The sequence below is a fragment of the Gopherus evgoodei genome, chromosome 7 (genome assembly GCF_007399415.2).
Source record: "Gopherus evgoodei ecotype Sinaloan lineage chromosome 7, rGopEvg1_v1.p, whole genome shotgun sequence".
In the NCBI taxonomy this organism is placed as follows: domain Eukaryota; kingdom Metazoa; phylum Chordata; order Testudines; family Testudinidae; genus Gopherus; species Gopherus evgoodei.
Genome location: NC_044328.1, coordinates 24,593,536 through 24,617,171, shown reverse-complemented (window position 1 = coordinate 24,617,171; position 23,636 = coordinate 24,593,536). Strand labels below are relative to the sequence as shown.

The following is a 23,636-nucleotide window of genomic DNA, read 5'->3' as shown; positions in this document are numbered from 1 at the left end:
AAATTTAAATAATTACAACTATACATTAAAATAATATTTGATTGAGATACCACTCAAATAACATTTACACTGCAGCAGCTGTCAGATGCCAAAACATAGTTTGAGTCCAGTTGTGCTAGGCACTGCACAAAGATAGTACATGAAAGTCCATCTCCAAAGAACTTACTATCTAGACACCAATATATAACAGGCGCATTTAAAAACAAAACAAAACAAAAAAAAGTGATCCCAGTTGGAGAGGAAGTAAGAGGATGTTTTAGTAGTGATTGGCTAAAAATTATACTAATCAGTAGCAGTAATCACAGCTTACTACTTGCCAGTTGTTATATGGCAGTTTTCAGTACTCATTACTAAGTCTGTCACGGAAGTTACAGATTCTTTGACTTTTCGGGACCTCTGCAGCAGCTGGTGTGTCTGGCCTGGGGGCTGCCCCAGCATTTTGGGCCACCACCCTCCACCTCCCCCCACAGCAGGGATCTTGGATCGCCATGCGCCCCCCTCCCCAGCAGCGGGGGAGGTGGTCCTGGGCCAACCCCCCATCTCCCCCAGCATCATCACCGGGGGTCCTGGGCCACACACTGCCGCCCCCTATCCCAGAGCACCCAAGATTTAGTCAGGGTTATTTAGCACAAATCATGGACAACTGATGTTTGTTTATTGCCAGTGACCTGTTGATGACTTTTACTAAAAATACTCGTGACTAAAACATAGCCTTACTCATTACAATATAAGTGAGAGTTAAGACACGTAAAGTGGTAGTTTTACAGATTTGACTGGCAGTTTTCCCCACGTGCAAGTGCAGTATGGGAGAAAGTATAAAGGCACTAGTGTAAAGAAAGTAGAAAACCAGGCAACGGGGACTCTAGCATCACTGGCGGAGTTAAGAGAGCAGTTAACCTTGTTTTAAGGAGAGATACTGCAGAATTTAACTGTGTTCAACTTTGAAGGGTAGAACAGGAAGTTTGTATCTGGTGCAGCAGAAGGGGGGGGGGAACAATGGAGGGACCTAGAAGGTAGTGACTTTGACAGCAATGACCTTGACAAAGTTTGCTCATTTTCAAGAAGTTGAAATTAAATACAAACCCTCCTAATACAAGGTTCAAGTTGAGATGTTAAACTCAAGGCCGAAAAAAATTAAAGTTATGGTCCCTGCAGTACATAAAAGTATTTTCTAGTATGTAAAGGAGATTAACATGTTCCAAGTTACACAATAGGCTGTATTAAGTAGAAATTGCTTTTATCAACCAACATGAAGTGAAATAAGGGAAGAATTACGTGGCTTAATTTAAAAAAAAAAAAAGTGTGCAAATTACCTGTGAAGCTTTCATTTATATCCATGTTTGGTTTCAAAGCACAATTCTTGACCACTCTAGGGGCCTCTCCAATCAGCTTCACTGTGGTGGTATGAGCTCTTCCTATCACTATTGTAGCTGGAGAATCTGCATGACCTGTACTAAAATGACCCTTTACTTTTCTTGCTGGAGTCTGTAGAAAGAAAAACAGAGTTGCTCAGTAAGTGAGAATGTATTGTAATAACCAAAACAGGATAAGATCCACACACAAACCTGCACCAATGTTATTGTGCATTTTTAAAAAAATGGATTTTTAGTTTAAATTGGCTTAATTAAATGAATTCAGGTTTATTTTTCAAAATACAGTAAACCTAGAACCAGAGTTTGTTGATGTACTAAACTAGCTCTTGATAGCAGTTGTCTCTTCTGCAGACAGAGAGAGAAAGTTTTCTTCACTTTCAGTTCAATAAATAGTTCATGCAAAGCTAAGAAAGCAATTGGGAGATGAAAAAAAGCAGGAAAACTTATTTTCCTCTTCCAATAAACAAATAAAAACTTGGTGTGGGTGGATGACCTTGAAGCACACAATGACCAGAATCAATCAGTTCAATTCACTAACTATAGATAATAATTTACTGGTTAGTTTTAAATGCAAAACATGTTTTGACAAAACTCTTTTCTTATGTATTCCAGCATGCTAAAGGCAGTTATACTGAACTTCTAAAAAAAAAAAAAAAAAATCTTAAAATACCAGTTTTGTGCATTTTTAATTGAATTTTTCATCCAAATAGAGCTTGACATATCACAAGTATTCTTGAAATACAGTGTAAAGCAGTTCTCAACTAATAGCTTGCATGCAGCCCAATTAGCACACTGTGTGCGAAAGGCTGCGGTTATGTCCGGGTTCCCAGCTGCTCATGGGGGAGGGGTCTGGGGTGCCCCGCTGCCTAGCACGGGAAGCGGGGGGGGGTCAGGCTCCCACCTGGCCCGGCAGTCCCTGAGGTCCAGGACAGCTGCTCGGCCCCAGGGGCCTGGGCAGCCATGCAGCAGGGGACTGGGGCAGGCGGCTGGCCCAGCCCGCGTGGCGGGGGTCCTGGGATCTGGGGCAGCTAGCTGGCCCTGTGGAAACCTGGGGACACCAGCCCGCTCTGCAGGCTCTGTCCCTGCCCCCACCCCCCCCCAGGGCAGGAGTTCTGGGGTCGGGGCAGCTGCATGGGTGAGGGCAACCAGTCAGGGGAGGCAGCACACACAGCAGGGGTCCGGAGTTCAGGGTCCTGGATGCCTCTATCCTGCCAGGTTACACATTCTGGGCCATATATGCAGCCCACAATATGTACTATGTTGAGAGTCACTGGTGTAAAGGCTACATCTAATTGCAGATCAACATGTTTTATTGGTTACAAAGCAATGGAAAAAAAAATCAACCGTTCTTTAGGAAAGCCATTAAGAAATACAAATAAAGATTAAAATTATTGAAATAAATGTTTCCTGCTTGCTGATTTCAATCACTTTGATTTAAATCATTCCACCCTAGTCAGAGCAGTATAAAATACGTATTTGGCCCATTCCCTATCACAAATGTTTTAATCTTAAAAAGCAATTTTTGTAAGGCTCTATTTTCATTTTTCTGCTATAATTGTTCCTTATAGTTCTCATCATGTGTTAAGTTTGGAAAATGGGGAGGAAGAGAAAAAAAAAAAACTTACTCTATCAATGTTTTGGCACCCAGAATGGGAGAACCATTTAATGGTGACCTCAAAGGTAAAATCTGGCTAGAAATATGTCAAAGAGCAATGCCTACGTACTAAATGTAATCAACTTCTAGAAAACTCTGCATACAATTTAAGAATTCAAAAAGTTCTGAATAAATCAACATTTTCTACTGCTTGTTATAATCAATTTCTTACTGAACACAAAAGTTAAGCTGCCTCCCTCTTTTCCCCTCCTGGCCCTGCAGGTGTGACAACTTTCCTTCTGCTGACAACACAACAAACCAGATTTAGACAAAGGCCCAGTTTCTGTGGACACAAAAAGCCAAATTCTGGGAATCAAACTGTGTTTACAACATGCTACTGCAGAACATTAATACGAAACCACTCTACTTAACTGAAGGAAATTTTTCTAAATATTATTATGACAAAATTAAAATTTATTAGAAATTCAGTTTCAATTGTACTAGAAAAGATTCAACACACCGCAGTGGACTAATTAGCCATTCCACATATACTCCCCTCAATGATACCTGATGTCTGCTGGATGAATACAAACTAAAGTATTATATTAATACCAACTAAGGAAGAAGGACAAGAACAGAATACTGCTGTTGTCCTGTACCATTGTAAGCAGAAAATGAAGGGAAGTTTTATCTTGAAAGTTAGGTAAACCAAACACTTTGTTTAAACTAAGGAAAGATCAAGTCCTTAAAATAAGGCAGAAAACAATATATTATAGTCTTTGGACAACTGAATAGGCAGAAAAACAGACGCAATAGTGCTTTCTTTATTAAGGCACATTTAACAGAAATTGCTTTGTAATATGAACTAATTGTGACAAGAGTAGTATATCAGTCCAGAAACATTTGTGTTTCCAAAGGACTTTTAATAAACAAAGCATCTCCCCCTTCACTACAGTTACACCGGAGAAGTAGCAAACACAGGACTAAATTCCAAAGAACCTTAGACATGTTTGAGCAATAAACACCTACGTTTTTATTGTACTAATAACTTTAAAGTCCTAGATTTCTAGTCTGTCGATACAGGAAAATATAAAACTGGGTGTATGAGAGAAAACGATCCACAAGACCTTTATTTTCAGAAATGGTCCACATTATAAAAGAGGTTGAGATCACCGATAACCTTGTCTCTTCCATTAGTTCTGCTGAACAATACTATATCTCACTGTGGATATCAAAATATTTTAAAGGTACACATTCTTTAGTTTCAATTAAATCCTGTATTTAATATATCAATACAATAAAAAAAATGGTGCAAATTTGGCCCTGTCCTTTCACGAATCAAGAAAGAATATTTGGAATCTAGCACATTTAGAGCCATCCAGGAGATGTGTATCAGTGCTTGAAGGCTATTTAGCGGACAAGGAAGCGGACTAAAAATTTATTAAATGCCGATGAGGCTATGCATTCAGAAAATAGTACGGTTTATTTTAAATAAAAATACCTTTGGTGATTTTGTTAACTTCTTGGTTGATTTTCCTTTGAGAACATATTTTTTAACAGCTTTTATTTGTGGTCTTGCAACACCGAACTTCACCACTTCTGCCCAAGATTTTGCAACTGGAATGCAAAAAAAAGAATTAGATTGAGAACAGTTCTCAAGTGTGCAAACAGTAGTCCATAGTTATTTCCTCATAATTCCCATATTTAAAGTACATTTCCTATGGAACTTTGCTCAGATTGGTAATTACAGGTGGAGGTGGCAGTAACATTTATAATTGAGGTTGTATAACACTTTCCATTATAAGGCCCTATTTTCTGTTGTTTATATCTTTGCAAAACTTTAATCATTTGCTTTGGAGCAAGGACTTGAAATTTGGCTGCTGGTCCTTGTGAAAATCCACCCTATTTTGGCAGAATTATAGGCTTCTGATAATTGCTATTTGCACGTGCTCAGAGGTAGGCAACAAAATTAACCAAAGATTCCATCTACACTGGGTATGTGCTGTCTCCATCGAGCCCTGTGCCAGCCACACTGAGCAAGCTCCTGACCAGAGCTGAGCAAAATATTCTACAATTGCTCCTCTACAGAGGATAGCCAGAAAGGGAACAGGAAAGTTTCGGACAGACAGGAGCAAAGTGGGAATGGAACAAGATACAAGGATAGGAGCAGAGAGAGAAGACTGGTAAGGATAAGACCAGAAAGAACTACACCAGGGTTTATTAACCTATGGGTCGGGACCCCAAACTGGGTCACCAAAATGCTTCAAAGGGTCGCATGGCAGCTCCTGTCCCAGAGTTGTTTGGGCTAGGTGAGCCACTCCAGGAACTGCAACCTCTGGGGTCCCAGCACCACTCAGGTTTGGCCCAGTCATCATGACGACAGGACTCTGGGTAAGTCAAATCTGAGCGAACGGCACTGTAACCTCATTAGCCTGGTTGCAACTCCATTCACACAAATTTGATCCAGTTATGGGAGTGGGACTGAACCTAAGCAGCACTGCAACACCAGAGAATGCAATGCCCAGAGCCATGAGCCAAGCCCAGCCAGCCCACAGTTCAGGAGCTGCCATTGTGAGTTCTGGGCAGGTCCCAACCAAAACCACCCCAGGTCTCCACCCCAGACTATTTATTGGGTTGCAACAGGCCATACACATCTATAAATGGGTCCTGTGCTCAAAAAGATTGAGAGCCACTGGTTTATACAACTACAGCACACTCTTCCCCATAACCTGGAGGCAGTGGAGGGAGGGTGAAGAGAGAAAGGAAGAGACAGGATACCCAAGCAGCCACGTCCCTCTGTCAGCAAATAGCTGCAAAATCCACTGGGAACGTGAATCTCCTCCACTCACAAAAGACAACTGCCTACTCCTACTACTAGTTACTATTAGCTCTGCTGGTTAAGGTCTGTACTGTCTACTAAAAGTTCCAGTCATGCTGCTGATCCAAGTGGTGGGGGGGGGAATATGATTCTACAGGATGGAATTTATCTTTTCAGTTTGCATTTTTAGAAAGCTGAGGAAATTACATTTAAAACTATTTCTAAAGAATGATCAGATTACAAAACCAACCAATAAAAAGTTGGGGACTGCCAGACATTATCCATGCACTCTTAATTCAGTCAATTTGTTATATGTATTATGATACTTATTAATTACATGTTCATATCCACTTCCCTCCCTCCCCCACCCCGCAAAGGACTCCTGTAGACAACTGATTAATTCCCCAAACACCATCCATCCTATGCACAGAATGATGCAGGACACCTGCCTCATTTGTTGAAGAAGCTGAAAGTATGTAGTGACCCAAACACGGGGCCTACAGGAACAGAAAGGATGTTTTTGTGGTTAAAGACAATTGAATGTCACTTTAGTGAAATGGATTTTATTCTAAGGCTAACACAATGCAGGGGAGTAGTGAGTAGGGGGGTGATTTTACCTCTGATGATATAGATTTTAGAATACTGCATACAGTGCCAATGTCTACATTTTAAAAAGGATCTTGAAAAATTCGAGTATGCACAAAAAGCCACAAAAATGACTTGAGGACTGGAGAAAAAGCCTTACAATGAGAGACACAAAGAGCTCAATACGTTTAGTTAATTAAACAAAAGTTGAGAGATTACTTGATTATAGTGTGTAAGTACCCTTCACTAGGAGAAAATACCAGATACTAAAGGGCTGTCATCCAACAGAGAAATGTATAAGAGCCACCAGTGGCTAGAAGCTGAAGCTAGACAAATTCAAGGCACAGATTTTTACTAATGAGGGTGATTAACCATTGGAATGAACCACCAAAGACAGTGGTGGTTTCTCCAACTCTTGAGGTCTTTGAATCAAATCTGGATGCCTTTCTGGAAGTTATGCTTTAGTCAAACATGTTAATGGGCTCAATAAGAGATAACTGGGTGAAATGTAATGGCTTGTTATATACAGGAGGGCAAACTAGATAATCTAATGGTCCTTTCCAGCGTTAAACTCTTCAAAGCTATATTCAGTGCAAGGTTTGGATGTACAGAAAACAACACGTAGCATCACATACTGAATGATGAGGATTAAATTAATCCTGTGCACTAAAAAGGGCAGGGGTTTAGGGATGTAAATATCAGTTAAAAAAGTAAACCAGTTAAACAATTAAAATTATTTCGGTTAACTGAGGTAGCTCGGGAAGGGGGGTGGGGGGGGGGGGCTGGCATGGCCAAGGCTGGGCTTCCACTGGCTGGTGTGGCATGGCCGTGGGCCCGCTGTCCTGGTGAGGGCTGGGGCTGCTCTGGCCCAGTCCAACATGGGGCCACTAGTATTAATGATAAAATCTGGTTAACCGGTAAGCCTAATGCTTACTGGTTAACTGTTTATATCCCTAATGGGGTCATGGAGAAAATATAGTATGTGATTATGTAATTAAATATCATAATGCATATGCAGGAATTAATGGCTTCTGTTCAGTTTTTAAAGAAGCATTAGTAGTCTCCAAAATCAACTACTTAAACAAACCTAGCAAATTGGCTTTAGAAGCACCACTTCTTCTTTTAGAATGAATTATTTCCACAGCATCGCTCCTCCTCTTCATGGGAGTTCTCTTTGCAGAAAATCTTATACTACGCCTTATTAATTGTTTAGGTGTAGTTGGCACAGACACCTGATGTTCCTGGTTAATATGAAAAGGTTCAGGTGTCTTGACTCCAGTAAAATCTCCATCACTTCCCTTAACTTCTGTTGCAGCAGTACCCTGCTCCTTTGAAGTAGGAGATAGTGTGCTAATGTGAGAAATAGAGAAACGTCCTTTTGTGAATGGTGTATTTGATGGGGAGTTTGCAGTGAGCTTAGGTGATATTTTTTCAAGGGCAGGCGGCGAGGCAGCCGGGGACCTCCTGGCGGGCGGCGAGGCAGCCGGGGACCTCCTGGCGGGCGGCGAGGCAGCCGGGGACCTCCTGGCGGGCAAGTTTTTTTGTGATGATTTTTGTCTCTGCAAATGCTCTGAAAGATCCTGATAGGATTAAAAAAAACAGCCCTCTCACAAAGTAGAAATACAAATTCTAACCTAATTCTGAAAAATACATGCTCAACATATCAAATTAACTGAAATAAACTTTGTTTTACTCATTTAAAATAAAATTTGGAAATTAAAAAGATGTTTAACATTTTCATTTCAAAATAGCTGTCAAAAGGGTAAGAAATGAGAATTGAAGTAAATCATTTATTACCTGAACGTAGGTTAAAATTTCAGTTTTAAACAGTTGTGTTACATTAAGTTTGATACATATCATATCTTTTACTAAACTTAATTCACAAGTTGGTGCAAGCAATGGATAAACATTTTCAGGCTACAATTCATTTGTTATTTTGCAGCTTACGGCATTTTATTCCTTTAGTCAATTTTCAGTCCAAATTGCAATAGTTTCCCAATAAATGTCAATTCCAGTTAATGTAATTTATAGTAAAAATACAATCTCAAATAAGACATTGATGAGCTGGCCTTCAAACATGGAAGTTCAAAAATACTGAAGAGCTAGCTACACTGGAAATAGCTGTATTTAAATACCATCTAAAGCTGAAGGTACAGTATCTACATTACCTCATGTATGCCTTTTCTGTAATTTTCAAACTTAAAATTTCTATTTGTTTCCTTGGTGTTTAAATTTTCATCTTTAAAGTTTACCTTGATTACAAGACGTTTGAATCCCTGTCCCTTCTTCAGAACTGCACGAGGTGAATTTCCAAATGGTAAGCTTAACCTTGCTGGAATTGCACCTCTTCTAAGTGGTGAATTGGGTGGTAGACTTTTATCAAAAAGTTCAGGACTGAGATGACCACCAAAGGACACTCTCTTTCTTTTCCCAAAAGGCTGATGTAATGACTCAAGCTCTCCACTTTTCCGCTTTTCAGGTAACCTCTTTGTCTCACCTTTTAAAAATTACAATTGAAAAATGTCTTCATATATATGAAGTCAAAAAACATTACAACAAATAAATTAGAAATTAATTTTTACTCATTTTAAAGTCTGAAGCACATTTCAAGCCACATTTAATGAGCACAAATCCTTATAACTTAGTTTTGCACAATTCAGTAGATGTAGTTACATTCACATTTTCTCAAACAATTTCAATGTATTTATTATGGTTAACCATAATTACATACACCTCTACCCCGATATAACACTGTCCTCAGGAGCCAAAAAATCTTACTGCGTTATAGGTGTAACTGCATTATATCGAACTTGCTTTGATCCGCCAGAGCACACAGCCCCGCCCCTCCAGAGCGCTGCTTTACCACGTTATATCCGAATCCGTGTTATATTGGGTTGCGTTATATCGGCGTAGAGGTGCATACAATACTTAAGGATATATGTGCAGCAAAAAAAAAAAATAATTTTTTTTTTCACTTACATAAAACATGATAGTCTCTCCCAAATACATTTAAAATATAGCTCCTAACCATACAAAGTATTTACCTGACTTTTTCTCTTCAGTAGGTAGGCTAGAAATATTTCTTTCTGATGCAACTTCATCATCTCTCAGAAGTGCAACACTTTCAGAGCACCTTCTTTTTGATGACAATCTGTGAGGTCCCAGTACAATATTAGCATCTTCCACCTCTAATTTCTGTTGGTTGTTCTCTGTGCTCAGCTTTTCTTTAACATCGCTACCTTTAATATCTACATTCTTGTAATGTTCTTGAGATGGAGCTCTCTCCAGTGTTTCTTCAGCCACTTTGCCAGAGCTCATTCGTCTTCCCCTTCGCGCTCCAGAGTGATGTTTATGGCTAGCAGAAGATTCATCTTTCGGTGTTAACCTTTCCGGAGCTAATAACTCTGATAATGGATTTTTATTTGAATTTTTTTTACTTTGTCTAACACTCCCTTTGGGGCTTTTGGAATTACTATACCCAGGAGAAAATCCAACGGTTTCAGAATCTCTCTCCTTAGTTATGCTAACTGAGTAAGTCTCATCATGAATTTCTTTTAGCACTTCTTCTGCATTTAAGGATTTTCTTGGTGTAAGCTGTTTACTATTTCTTTTTTGCTTTGAATATTTATTATTTTTTCCCAAAATACATGATTCATTCTCACGAACACTACTGCACACTACATCCTTCTTTTGAATTTCATTTGCAATTTCTGTTGCTTTAACTCCTAATGATGGATCTTGTCCAGTCTGTGGTTCACCTGAATTTGCAGAACTTATTTCATTGGTCTTAGAACTATTTCCTTCAGTAGAAATCTGATTAAGTTCCACATCATTTATTTCTTGTTCTTTAACTTTAGACTGTTCAATATTTTCACCAATGATTGTCTCTTTTTCCTTAGTTTGGGTCTCTTGACCAGATGGAAATATCAATAATGAAATTTGCTGGGCATTAGTCTCTGTAGAATAAATATAAAAGTAGAAAACAGAAATTATTTTACATTTGGTTAAAGAAACATGTTGCAAAGAAAGACCCTAACTAGCAAGTAAAAGAAAGGCTTGGAAAGTAATGAGTTATATAAAGCCAGAAAAAATGAAGCAGGGAGCATGTCTGGTTAAAAGAATAACTAATGAAAAAAGGATACACTTCTAAAAAGGCGGCCTCTGCAGATTATTTTAAACAAAAGATCCAACATGGACCTTCTACCCCACATACCAGTGTGTTCTCAAAAATTAGGGCCCATGATGCAAAGGAAAAACTGTTGGTCAGCAAGGAGGGAAAGAGATAGGGAGGAAAAACCTTGGGGAAAAAAGAGGTTGTAAATCTCATCTAGATTAAGATTGGAAATAAAGGCGAACTGTCTCAAATTGGTGTTTAGCTGAAGTCTGTACTTGGGAATGACATGACTTTTTTTAAAGCACTTAAAAAAGGTAAACTCTGCTAATACCTGCCTGATAATGTTGGAGCTGACAAATATGAGTCCCAGCACTCCTGGATTTAGCCCATTTGATCAATGCTTATAAATGTTTTGTTACTCTTTGGATATAGTAAATTGTTTATTAATTAGGCTTTGTAGGCCTGTTTAGAGCAATACTATAAATTCCATTTGGCCTTTGGATTTAATAAAGGAATTTATGGTTAAATTAGTGTTATTCCAATATCCTGCATAAATAATAATAATTCCTACAGTGTCCATCAACATTATATCACCATCCTCTCTCTCTTTTTTTTAAATATATCACCTGCATGTCGTGGCATAGGTATCTCTTCGTTGCCATCTTTCTGTGTTTTCACATCAATCTCGTTTTTCAACAATTCATAAAGTTTGCTAAAAGGAGACATCTCATTTTCTCTTCTGTTAGATTTAGCTGTTCTGTATGTTGATTTAGATGTTGCATGTTGTTTGGCTAGTACAACTCTGGAAATATCTTCCTCAGTGCTTTGCTTGTCATTTTCACCAAAATTTTGGCCTTCACATTCTATGTTTTTATCTAGATAGTAATAAAAGGTAAAAAGAACCTTATAGATATATATATATATTTTAAAACTCGAGGACTGTTATTAAATGGGTGGAAAAACAGATTTTCTCCTTGGACAAGATTTGCTCTTTTGAATAAAGCAGCAGCACCACCAATCAGAGTTATACTGGGATAAAAGATCAGCACTAAAGTTTTTCCCACTAGTCAAGCTCTTGTTGGCAACTAATTTGAATTTTTCTAATACATTCATCAGTAGTTAAATTGTTTAAGATGATATTTAAATTGTATTTAGCTTCTGAATTAGCCTCACATTGAGATACAGCAGTTCATGCATCAGAAATATCATCAATCTGCAAAATCAATGACTGCATCATTATGGTTCACACAGGTCTCTTAGGGTTTTGTCTTCATTAGACAGGTGAATGGATGGTAATTTCAAATCAGCTGGATGAACCTGATTGTTAAAACTCCAAATAAGTTTGTTTAAACTGATACAGAATTACCATGGTAAATTAACATCTGGAATCTACATTGATTCTGTGATGCATGATTGTGGCAACTGCCACTGAGGTCCTTCCCCTTGTCTCAGCATTGCCTGAGGCCAGCTTGGATGGCTGCTGACAAATGCTGGTATACCTTGACTTCCCTACTGTGATTGGACAAGTTCCTCACCCCACAGAAAAATAATGGTGCAGGATCTCTCAATGGACCATGCTGAAGCATATGACAGCTTTTATATAAAATCTTTTCTTTGGGGGAAAAAAGCACATTTTGTGATTAAAATAGCTCAAACTGAGGTCCATGCAGAATGTAGTACAGCATTATTAGTATGGGGCAGGCAGATTGTGGACAAGGTGACCCTTAGAACTTGGACTATGAAAACAGGTGTTGATATGAAGAGACAGGATGCTTCAGGAGAGACTGTTGCATTATGGGTCAGTAGTGGGAAGACATTTTGTGGTGACAGTGTTACCATGATCGCAAGATGTGTCCACAATAGGTACTTAATCTATTGTGCTAACATCAGTTGAGACCTATTCCTACTTGGTACGGGGATAACTTGCATTGATTGACCCTCTCTGAAAAACCCATTGTAGCAAATCTGTGTGGATGAATGGGCACGTCCCATTGACTAAGTACATCAGTCAACTGATCCTAGTGTAGACAAAGCCTCTATTTCTCCATCTACTGGAGATCTACTGATGGCGAGTAAAGGTAGCAATGCTAGAATAGATTTTGAATCACTGTATTCTATAGACTTGCTCAGGGTTAAATACTAGGATAGAAAGCCCACAGCATCTCTGCATTTGCACGATACTAGTGGAGCTGCACTTGTGGTGGTGAATTTTAAAAAAAGCCTAGACTACACACAGACGTGTGCTAAAATGTGTAGTTTTGCTCCGAAAAGCAACTATAAATGGCATCTTTTGAATTGATGGATCTTTTTCTTGGGTACATCCAAAAGCTGTAACTTTATAATCCATAATTTTTTTTTAAATTTCTCTTCCTATTAGTACTCAAAAGCAGATACAACATTTGCTGTGGAGAGTAATGATTCTTTTCTCCCTCAGACACCAACTGAATTAGTAAAATTTTAATTGCAGTGGTTAATTTTGTCCTCATCTATACTGCTGTAATGCCACTGAAAGGCAGGATTTGGTCTGCCAAATCTAATTATCTATTAGGTAACATTAAAATAAAAGTTCAGCTGAGGAAACAAGTTGACTAGTAAAATGAATATTTAGAGATTTTCCCATCTTCTTTTTGCAAACATACTAAGAATAAAATGTGACTATATAACACTGAAAAAAGCAAACTACATGAAACAACTACCAACCAGACGTATGAGGACTTTTAGATGTTGGGCTCTGTAATTCCACTTCTGCCACCTGCTGAACATGAAGAACCTGTAAATTTGTACAGTGTTATGATAAAACAACATATTTTTATTACAAATACAGTTTTCTACGCTACATTTTCAGAAGATTACAGAATCTGGCCTCTCTTCATAACCAAGACAAATTTTAATTGAGCACCAGGCTTACAAAACAAATGTAAATCCATGCATTATATGAAATTTTACAGTATTTGAAGATGGTCACACAGGTTACTACTTGAGTAAGACATCTGAGGCTCCTGAAGACAGTTTTATAGTTTGTCTTATTTTTGGAATAGTCATTAATTCCAAAAGAGACTGTAGCCTAAGCATACATTACAGCTAAATTCTGATAACTGAACAAAACAGAGATCATATGCTTATTAGACTTCAGGGCAGCCTGCTCATCAATATAATAAGATGCCAGGATTGTCACCGTAAAGTCTAGAATGTCTGTTGAGCCAGTGTGAAACATCAGAAACAACTACAAGCATGATTGAGAGTTCTTTGTTTAGAGTATCAGGTTCAATCATCCCTGGCATTTATGGTCTGTTACAACGTTCTCAGCAATTTTGACTTTATGAATTACATCTGTGCAACAGCACAAGCTTTCAGCTACAGCTGGCATGTACTTATCCCATGCTAAAGTCCTAGAGATTGTGATATCAGAGGTAACAATCACCACCCTTATTCCACAGCTAATTTACATGCAACTATTTCATTAGGTGTATACAGGACACTGCACAGATAATGGATTACTTGGCCCAACTACTACACCTATGTGACAATATGGGCTTTCAGATAGTAGTTTAAATATAAGAATTGCAGCCTACATAAGTGTTTCAATGTTCATGACAATCAGCTGATTAACAACATCCCTACAAGATATTCATTTCAACAAGTATTTTGATAAAATGGGCAAGAGACTGTAAAAGAAAAGGTTAACAAAACCTGCTAGTCATGAAGATAAAATTTAAAATTTTATGCTTTGATCAATCTTTAGAGAGACTTCAACATTAATGTAATGGGAATATGGAATAACAATCACAGATTATTTTCTAAAAGAGGCTGTTCAGTCTTGAGGACAAGCTTCCCAGTTTTGCTAACTTAATTCCTTTAGACTGTCATTGGCCAGGAAGATAAAGAAATATGTCATTAACAACACTGCATTACTTATCTACTGCTATTCAGAATAAGATTATATTGAAAGCAACACCACTAGAAATACTTTGACACAGGGACATACAGCTATTATTTACTCCTGTAATTCTTAAAATGTAAACATTAAGGTACAAGGATCTCAAATGTCTCAAAACCTCTGTACCCTGTCCTCTCTTAAAACAGCCAAACTGTTTTTAAAAAATAATCCTTAGTTCTGATGCTAAATTTAGAGTATTATAGTTAAATATTTACACTGCTGAAAACTGACACAAGCCAATATGAATTAGTAAATAGTAAGAAAACAATATTTCTCAAGAGTTTCTTCACAGCTTCAATCACTAGATTAGTGTGTGATGCCAAGCTAATAGGGAAGATAAATCACCAAAGCAATACTAATATGACATGACAGATTACACCATGCATATGTTCAGCAAATGTAGTCAGTGGCCTTAAAATTACCTGTAGGGTTTCATTTTTTGGAGTTCTAGAAAGTCTCTTTTTTGGAGTTGATTGAGGAGGATATTCAAACCTGCAAAAAAATTAACAGAAGAAAACTTCTTTGCTTATGTTATATTTATGATGGCTAACTGTAAAACATGCATAAACCCTGTAGTAATTGTCCCCTTCCAGCAATAATACCATTATTTAACTGGTTATAAATTGCACTGAGGCATAGTTGTGAATTTTTCTCCAAAAGTCTGTTGTAATAATTGAGCCTACACATCTACCCTAATTGTGAGCTCAATTGTAAAAAGTATGTGAAAGTTCGTAAGATATCACAATAACCAATAACAATTGTTCATGGGAAAAGGAATAAAAAGGAGACTGAAAGACTGAATTAATCCAAATAAAAAGGCCTACTGATTTAACTTATGGACTGTGTTAAGATCAAACTTGGTAAACATGAGAAACGTGAACCAAAATTGGTACTTCAGAAACTAGGCCTAATTGTTGGACAAAATAATGCAGGAAGAGCTATTCCACCCACCACTACCTTTTGGGGTCTTTAAAGAAAGAAATTTCGGGGGAAAAACTGGCTAGAGGAGCAAGCTTCATATCATGGTTGCCACCCTGCCATTTCCTGGGACCCTAAGCCTTCATCATTCTGATCCTGAGAGATGTCTTGACCAGACCAGGCCAGAGAGAGGGAACCAGATGATATCACCACCTCTACCAGGTCATCAAATCCCAACCACCACCTGAGATGAAACACAATTGGATTTTAACAGCAGCAGCAACAGCTCTCAACTGACGTCTTTTTTCCCCTCAAAGGACAATTATTACAATTTAAGTCTAAGAGATGTAAACAAGGGGGATTTTCCTTCTAAAATTTCTCTCCAGCTAAAGGGAAAAATGCATGTTTTTAAAATGAAAGCCTTACTTAGAAGTCTACCTTTCAAAGTGTTTCAACTATTTTTCCTTCGTTTCCTTATCTTAATAAAGGTTAAAATGATTTTTAATGGTGTGTTTGCTATGATACTAAGCAGACTGTGGTCTCTATATGCCAAACTCCAAACCTTGTTTAACACTGTTTAATGTTGGACAATGACTGCATTACATCAACACCTTTGACCCTTTAGCCCAGATATTCCATCTGAATTAATACAACACATCAAACCTTAGGAGAAAGTCACACCAGGATATCAAGACAATACTGTCATGAATAGCTTATCGGTAAATAGTTTAAAGGTGACATAATGCTTTAACAGCCCATCTTTCTGATCATACTAGGCAAAAACTCTGTAAGGAAATATGAAGCATGAAATTAGATTAAAATTTATTTTAGGGAGTAAGAAGAAAATGTGTCAACCTCAGATTAAAGGGGGAAAAGATACCCTCTTTGTCTCTGATCCCACTATAAGATGTGGGTAGGTGGACCTTATGTTTTTAGGGAGCACCACTGAAATCAATGGAGCTCCTTGAAGATGTAAGAGTGTTCTTTTGCAAATTTCACTACAAAATCAGTGCCATAGTTCCTTGCCTCCTTCATTGCTACTGACCTGAAAGAACGATCAACAATAGTGAACACATCTCCATGCTTCAGATGTGCAGGTTGCTGAAAACTGTTACCATTCAATTGCGTTGGATTTACAGTACTTAAATTAATCAAGATTGCCTACAAATGAAACAAAAATAGCTAGTTCAGTAACCTGAAGAAATGCAATTATGGAATATAATACAATTAAAAACAAAACTTACCTCCTTGTTCTCATTGACTTCAATTTTACAATGTTCTTTTGAGACCTGAGGCAGCTGTATGCGGATATCACACTCCGTTTTCCTTTAGTTGAAAAGCACAACTTTAGTTTTAAGCAAGTAATTAAGAGAACAGAAAAAATTTATTGTAGAGAATTTGCTTCTGAGCATGTGATCATTTAATATCTGCAAAAATGTTATGCTGTTTGAAAATGCAATATAAAAATATTTAAAGTCAGCACAAGCACTGTGAAAACCTAAAGCAAATTTTAAACTAAATATACACTATTAAAATTTACAGCTTCTTAAACTAAGAACTAGCTGGATATATGTCTACCAGATGCACATACATAGACAATTTTGAAAAATCTTTCACTACTGCACAAGCACTGTTGCAGCTCCACTATTGCTATCAACAGTGGAAAGCTTCCCAAAAAAATCAAAGACAAAATAACTACCAGTAAGTTACAGAAGATTTCTCCCTCCCACAAATGTTGCTTTTCAATCAAATATTTACTCTAACTTGACAGCTTTAATGAATGATATTCTGTTATGTATTCATCCACACATATACCTACATTATCAGAGTATTCTTTTCAGACTACAGGATTCACACCGTTAGTACTTAATTCCTGGATTACAAGAGAAAAGAAAGCAACATGCTGGCTAAACTGCTTTGGTACTTTTAGGGTGTTTGACTGCTTTAGACATTAGCACGAAAACCAAAGAACCAGTCCTGAAATTTAAAGATAGAAAAATATAGAGGAAGCAGAGAAAGAAACATGAAATCTAAGGATTGCAAGTAAGAAATGAATTTATCTATTCTGGCTCATATCATCAGAATTGTTTACTAAATTCCAGTTGCAGGGCCAAATTTGAAGTCAGAGGCAAACGGAAGGCAAACTTAGGACTACAAAATCTTTCTTGCTGCTAATATGTGCAACAGAAAGAACACAACTTAACTTTCAGAGCCCAGATTGAGTTTGGAGTCCTGACAGATTTACCTGTGTATATCTGGTAGAAACTAAATATTAGGAAACTTTAAAATTGTGGGCCCTCATCTTAGAATTGGATCAGTGCAGACACATGAACAGCCCCACTGAAACCAATGGGGTCCATGTGAACAAAGGAGTCCTATAGTGGATTTGACTGCCTTATATAAGGCTCTCAGATATGGCACTTAGGGTATGTTTACACTGCAATAAAAGATCCCACTACTGGTCCGAGTCAGCTGACTCAGGCTCTTGGGGCTATAAAATTGCAGTGTAGACAATCAGGCCTATGGGGGTGAGGTGGGGGGGGTGTGCGTCAGAGTCCAGGATCCATCTAGCTATACCCTGTCTACTATCAGAATTTCCTCTTCCAGTATAAAAGTAGTGTATTCAAAACTCAAATTTTAAATATTTGTTTGGTGCTCTATTATTTCAATACACAAACCTATGTTTGTTTCACTTTTTCTTTTGAGTAACATTCAAACAATTCATATATAAAACAATTTATCAACTTTCAAGAAAATTTGTTTTATTAGTTCTAATGACAGCTCAACTTCTGTTCACTCTTAGTAACAAACATCACACATCAGCATGCTGACTTCTCAACCTGTCCCTTCCTGCCTAAGCAGCTTGCCAGATATTCAGTAGAATACCATTTCCACACAAGAGAGCAATCCAAATAAGATGCCACTCAAAGTATATATTACAGATTTTCAAAATATGATCATACATGTTCTCAAAGCTTCTTGAGCTTGGCTCCTTTTTGGCAAGGCTTACATCTGCCCATGGGTTCTGGTTAGATGCCTTGGGCTTGATTCCTTTTTTGACTAGCAGTAAAAGAAATATCCCTAAAGCCACTTGGAGCACCAAAATCAGACTGTCGATCTTAGCAAATTGCACAAATCTACAATTTTCCCTCTCCTTTCTTACATGAGGAATGAAATAGTTAATGCTGACATTAAAGTTTTATCACTGAGTATGTAACATACTTAAGATATGATGCAGTACACATCTCTCAGAGCTATTTCATGCTCTCTGCAGACTCCTGCAGATCTCTCTTCATCAGTTTAACTCTGTTGACACTTTTTACATTTTCTTTTGAAACCTTAACAACTAGAGTTACTCTTCATATCTCTTTATTTTTTAAAAGAAAGCACAGATTCTGAAGAGCAAGACAGGAGTTCAAGAGATGGGTCGATACACTGTACCACAGTCTGTATCCCCGGTGGCAGCAAAAGATCTCTTCTGACTTTTACCTCTAGTCCCAACTCAGCCTTGGTTTTTTCCTTTAGTGACCTCCTCCCTCTTATTAGGCTTCTGTCCCCTGCTGGCCAAGCGTGAGTCCAGTTGGGACTTTTCTTCCCCACAAGCTCCCTGCTTCCTCTATATTCACCTTTACTACAGAGTGAAGCTGAGAAAAACAGCTATGTTGTGCAATCAGAGGATGGAAATTCAACTGTTTACCCTGGGAACTAGCTTGAGCTTTTTTTCCTCTATTAAACATTCTCCCACTATTTGCAAATATTCAAACATTTATTTGTATTAAACAGCAAAGCTTATAAAATAAAGAAAAATATAACACTAATAACAAAATGTTAATAATATGTTCTCTTGATTTACATAAATACATTTCTAACATTACCAATTCTTACCTTCCAAATAAACAAGAACTTGCAGTGAGTGGAAAATGGATTCCATCGGTCCCATTCCTTTTAATAACAACAATTTTCCCAAAGAGTGGCATCTTTGAAACTGGAAGTCTTACCTGTAAAGGAGTGTCAAATTTACTATCCCAAATTAAGCTCTGCATATTTATGAACATAGGTACCTTGGTTATCTAAATTATGTTCAAAAGACAAATTCTCTACCATTTACATGCAGAAGGATTCCAAAGTTTTTTCACTCACAAGGGTTCGTGGGAACTGTTGAATGATACCTAATAACAGGAGGTGAAAGTCGACATATGTTCATAGAAAGGCACACGCAGAATTCATGGGCCATGCAGAATTATGTTTCCCCCAACAGAAAACACATTCTGATGAAAAGGTGCTCCAGACATTCCTTTCGCTCACAAGGGGTCACTGTGGTGCCAGAACAAAAAGCAGCCACTCCCAGGCGGGAGCAGCCCCAGTTGCGGATAGGGAAGAGAAAGAGGGTGCCTTCCTCACAGCACCCTGCCCATGGGGCCAGGCAGGAGGCAAGTGTTATTGTGGGAACCGATAGCACGGGACACATGGGGTTGCTGGGGGGGGTCACAGACTGGGGTTCAGAAGGGCTAGTGGGGGGGACTGACTTGGGCAGGAGCTGAATGGGAATGGGGGTGCAGGGAAACATGGGGGAGGGCAGGGCTGAGTGGGGATGCAAAGACACGTGGAGATGGAGCAGTACAGAGACACATGTGCCTGACTAAATGAGACAGGCTGGTTGTCCTACAGGGTCTGCATGGGAGAAGCTCCCTAACAATCTCTTCTCCCCCTCCCCCAAACCCTGTTCCATACTTCTCCCACCTAAACCCAACAATCCTCCAAGTTCACACCCAGGCTCTTTCTCAGCAAATACTGTGCTGTTTTGACAAAACATGCAGAATTTTAAAATATAGTGCACATATTTTTTATTTTTGGTGCAGAATTCCCCCAGGAGTAACTGTATCAGGTTGATGTAAAGAATTACTTTTCTATGTTTACATATGTTTGGTATCTAAGTATCACAATATTTCCATAACTGAATGCTTTAAAAGGGGGCAATATAAACTATATTGATATAAATGAATGTGACTTGAAAGTTTTTTCAGGTACAAAATCTCCCCCCAACTATTCTTAATGTGTTTATGATTAGCTTTCCTGTGTGCCAAAATGTTTTTCCCTCTCTAATGCTGTGTGAGTCTCATTCAAACAGGAGGAAAATGACTATAGAAAAAAGGAAATCATTTGAATGGACACATATGACAAAATGCTGAAAAGAAAATGCAGAAAAGAAAAAAGAAAATACAAACAGAAAAATACAATTCTTCTCTTCCATTTCTTTCAGTTATATAAATGTAAGATGTTATAATAGGGAACAATTTTTTCAATAAATGCATGACTTTTTAAATTGACTCTGCCTTTGTAAAGTTGTGTATGTTACAAAAACAGCCCTGCCAAATCTCAGTCATTTGGAAAAGAATGACTGCCTAATTTGAGATTAGTTGTCATACAATTTCGATCATTAAAATCTGAAGGACATTCAGGTTGAAATTTGCAGGTAAACATACAATTAAGGGATAACTTGAAAATCACATTTTCTATTTACTGAGTTTACTTTCACTGTTCCCCTATATATTGCCAGTTTCTCCGTTGCTGAAAAGATGGGAGCAGAAAACCCTGTTTATAACTGTTTTTTTTTTAAATTTCACATTATTGTGGCATAAATGCGTTAATTTTAAAAAATTCAAGCATCTCTAGCATACGTATGTTACAAAAACCACCTTACGTTATTTAAACTGAAAAATGTATAAGACCATTTACTTTTCACAATTTTTTTATATTTCCCTCCTCACAAGGACAACAGAACAGGTAGTTTCAGTTGGTTTTGATCCATTTCAATTTTAGATTCATGCACCAGCACAAAACTGCAGTATTAGAATGGAAAACAAGGAACGGACTCAATTAAAAGTATTCATTTTTTGTAAACATGAATTCCTATTGATCTCATTTTATCTAAGATTGTTTTTAAAATTTCCAAATATTGTGTCAAATTTGATAGTGTCCCTTTAACAGAATCTTCATTTTTGTGCTGTATGAATTTAAATGAAACTTCTTTAACACTTACCCTAATTGTCCCCCCAACTTGAGGATTCACGCCAAATGCAAGCATAAAATAAAACGCCACACCATCTGTACAGGTTTCTAAACTAACTAATCATGTGCAAAGAAATACTCTCAGAGGATTTTAGAGGACAGCCTGATGCGCCTATGTACAGTAGTTAAAAACAAAAACAAGACACCCGGAGGAGGAATTATATGTCAACCGCACCGAGACATTTACAGAACCAGTTGGAGGATAACTGCTTGAGAAAATGACGAATCAGCACGGGCTCTGCTTGAAACGCGAAATGTGAAGATGAGGAGACTTTTGACAGTTACAAAATAAATCATTACCTGAGCCACCTACCAAAAAGCTACAATACACACATGCCCCGAGCTATTTAAGCAGCTGGACCCTCTCCCGTGAAAGCTCCACAACCCATCCAGGCCGCTCGCCGCCGGGAACCTATTCCCCCCCCCCCTCCAAAAATCCACACAGCCCAGCATCGCTCCCTCCCCAAAATCAACACAGCCCAGCGTCGCCCCGCCACCTATTCCCCCTCCCCAAAATCAACACAGCCCAGCGTCGCCCCGCCACCTATTCCCCCTCCCCAAAATCAACACAGCCCAGCGTGGCCCCCCCTTTCCCCTCAGGGCTCCCTCCACCATTCCCAGTCACAACCCAGAAACAAGTTCTTCGTTCCGCTTCCTCACACATCGGCTCCCGGCGCCCCCCAGGAGACAGACGCGGGGCAGAGATACCCCCCGCAGCGACCTACCACGGCGAGCACCTCACTTACAACATGCCTTCAGACTGGGGTGCGAAAGAGAAGAGCTCCTACCTGTCCGATTGTCCGTCACGGTCCGTTCATCCAGATCGCGCCACATTCAGCCCCCAGCCCGCTTCCTTCACCGCGATGCCTGAGCGTCTCCGCGCGCGCGCGTAGACTCTCAGCTCCAGTACCTAGTCACTCACAGCCCCCGGCACTGCTGCCGCTCGGGCCAGGTACCGCCGCCGCCTCACTCCGCCCTACGTATCCCTTCCCCAATCACCACATAAAACAAACCCCAGCAGCCCCCACAATACTTGTCTGCTTCCTTCACTCATATGCTGACAAAAATCACCCTTCTGGAGCTGCAGAAATTCCGGCTGCCGGGACAGACATCTTTCAGGGACTATTTTATTTCCCTCCCTCCTGGCCGAGTGAGGAGGAAGGATACAGGGACTATAGATAAAAATCAAATTCGAAAAGGCGCGCGAAACGGTCTGAGTGGGGGAAGCAAAATCACGTGATGGCAAAGAGGGCCCAATGGGAAGCGCTGAGGCTGTTTAATTTTCAAACTGGCGGTAGACGAGCCGGGACTGCCTATAGGAAACGGAGGTAGAAGGGCGGGATCGCGCGCGCGCGCCATCGCCGCCTCTCCTGTGACCCTTTCGAACGCTGCCCGGGAAGTGCTTTCGTACCGCTGCGTCTTTTCCTAAAAATCTGAAAGCTGCTCCCGCCAGACCTTGACCAGAGGGAGCCTCCAGCTGTACCGCACGCGCCCCGGAGCCCTTCGTCCCTCACATCGCCGTTAACTTCCCGCACCCCAGAGCCCGTCTCTGCTTCGCTGCATTGTTTTATCCGCCGTCTCCTCGCCGCTTCCCAGCCCGCTCCCTTCAGCCTGTTCTGCCTTAGCTTAACCCCATCTCTTCCAGGGTTAACATCCCTGCCAGAGCCCTCCTACTCCTGGACCTCGCGCGCCCTGCTGACTTACTCCTTTTCGTTTGGCTGATCGCGAAGGACTTTGGCCGTAGCTCCTGCTGCTGGCCACCATCAGAGACTCCAGTGTGTGTGCCTAGCATCCCTTTCCTAAGGCTGACACCTTCACACCAGGGCCTGGGTTGTCTCTGAGCTGGTGAACCGGAGCATGTGGCACTCCACTGGTTTACCCCTCACTGGTGCTGGAAATGACTGGCCCTTACTCTGCCCTAGTTAACTGTGACATTAAGAGTGTGATATACCTCACTGAAAGATGACAGGGTCAGAAAGATTTAATTAACTCACAGAGTGACTTGACCCATGGCCGAAACGGAGTTAGGAATATATGTAAATAAATAAGAGTTTTGAAATGCAAGTCTGCATTGTTTAGGGCAGTGGTTCCCAAACTCGGGTTTCTGAACTCCTGGGGGTTCACAGAATGTTACAGGAGGGTTCTTGAGGGAAAATTCTTTAATGGCAGGCAGAGCTGTCCCTAGGAACCCTGGCATGGTGCCAGTATCCTGGAGCCTCTGGACTTCT

General features: G+C 39.4%; 1 protein-coding gene across 1 annotated transcript in view; it reads right to left on the bottom strand.

The window, feature by feature from the left end:
• MKI67 (marker of proliferation Ki-67) overlaps positions 1-22,767 on the bottom strand; it is a 37,458-nt gene extending 14,691 nt beyond the window's left edge. The window contains 13 exon segments of the mRNA XM_030570231.1: positions 1,314-1,485; positions 4,469-4,584; positions 7,458-7,950; positions 8,623-8,867; positions 9,415-10,326; positions 11,111-11,359; positions 13,185-13,254; positions 14,844-14,913; positions 16,385-16,500; positions 16,584-16,665; positions 19,225-19,339; positions 22,465-22,596; positions 22,599-22,767. Of these exon segments, the coding sequence (XP_030426091.1) occupies positions 1,314-1,485; positions 4,469-4,584; positions 7,458-7,950; positions 8,623-8,867; positions 9,415-10,326; positions 11,111-11,359; positions 13,185-13,254; positions 14,844-14,913; positions 16,385-16,500; positions 16,584-16,665; positions 19,225-19,339; positions 22,465-22,596; positions 22,599-22,767 (2,941 nt within the window).
• Positions 22,768-23,636: the final 869 nt, after the last annotated feature.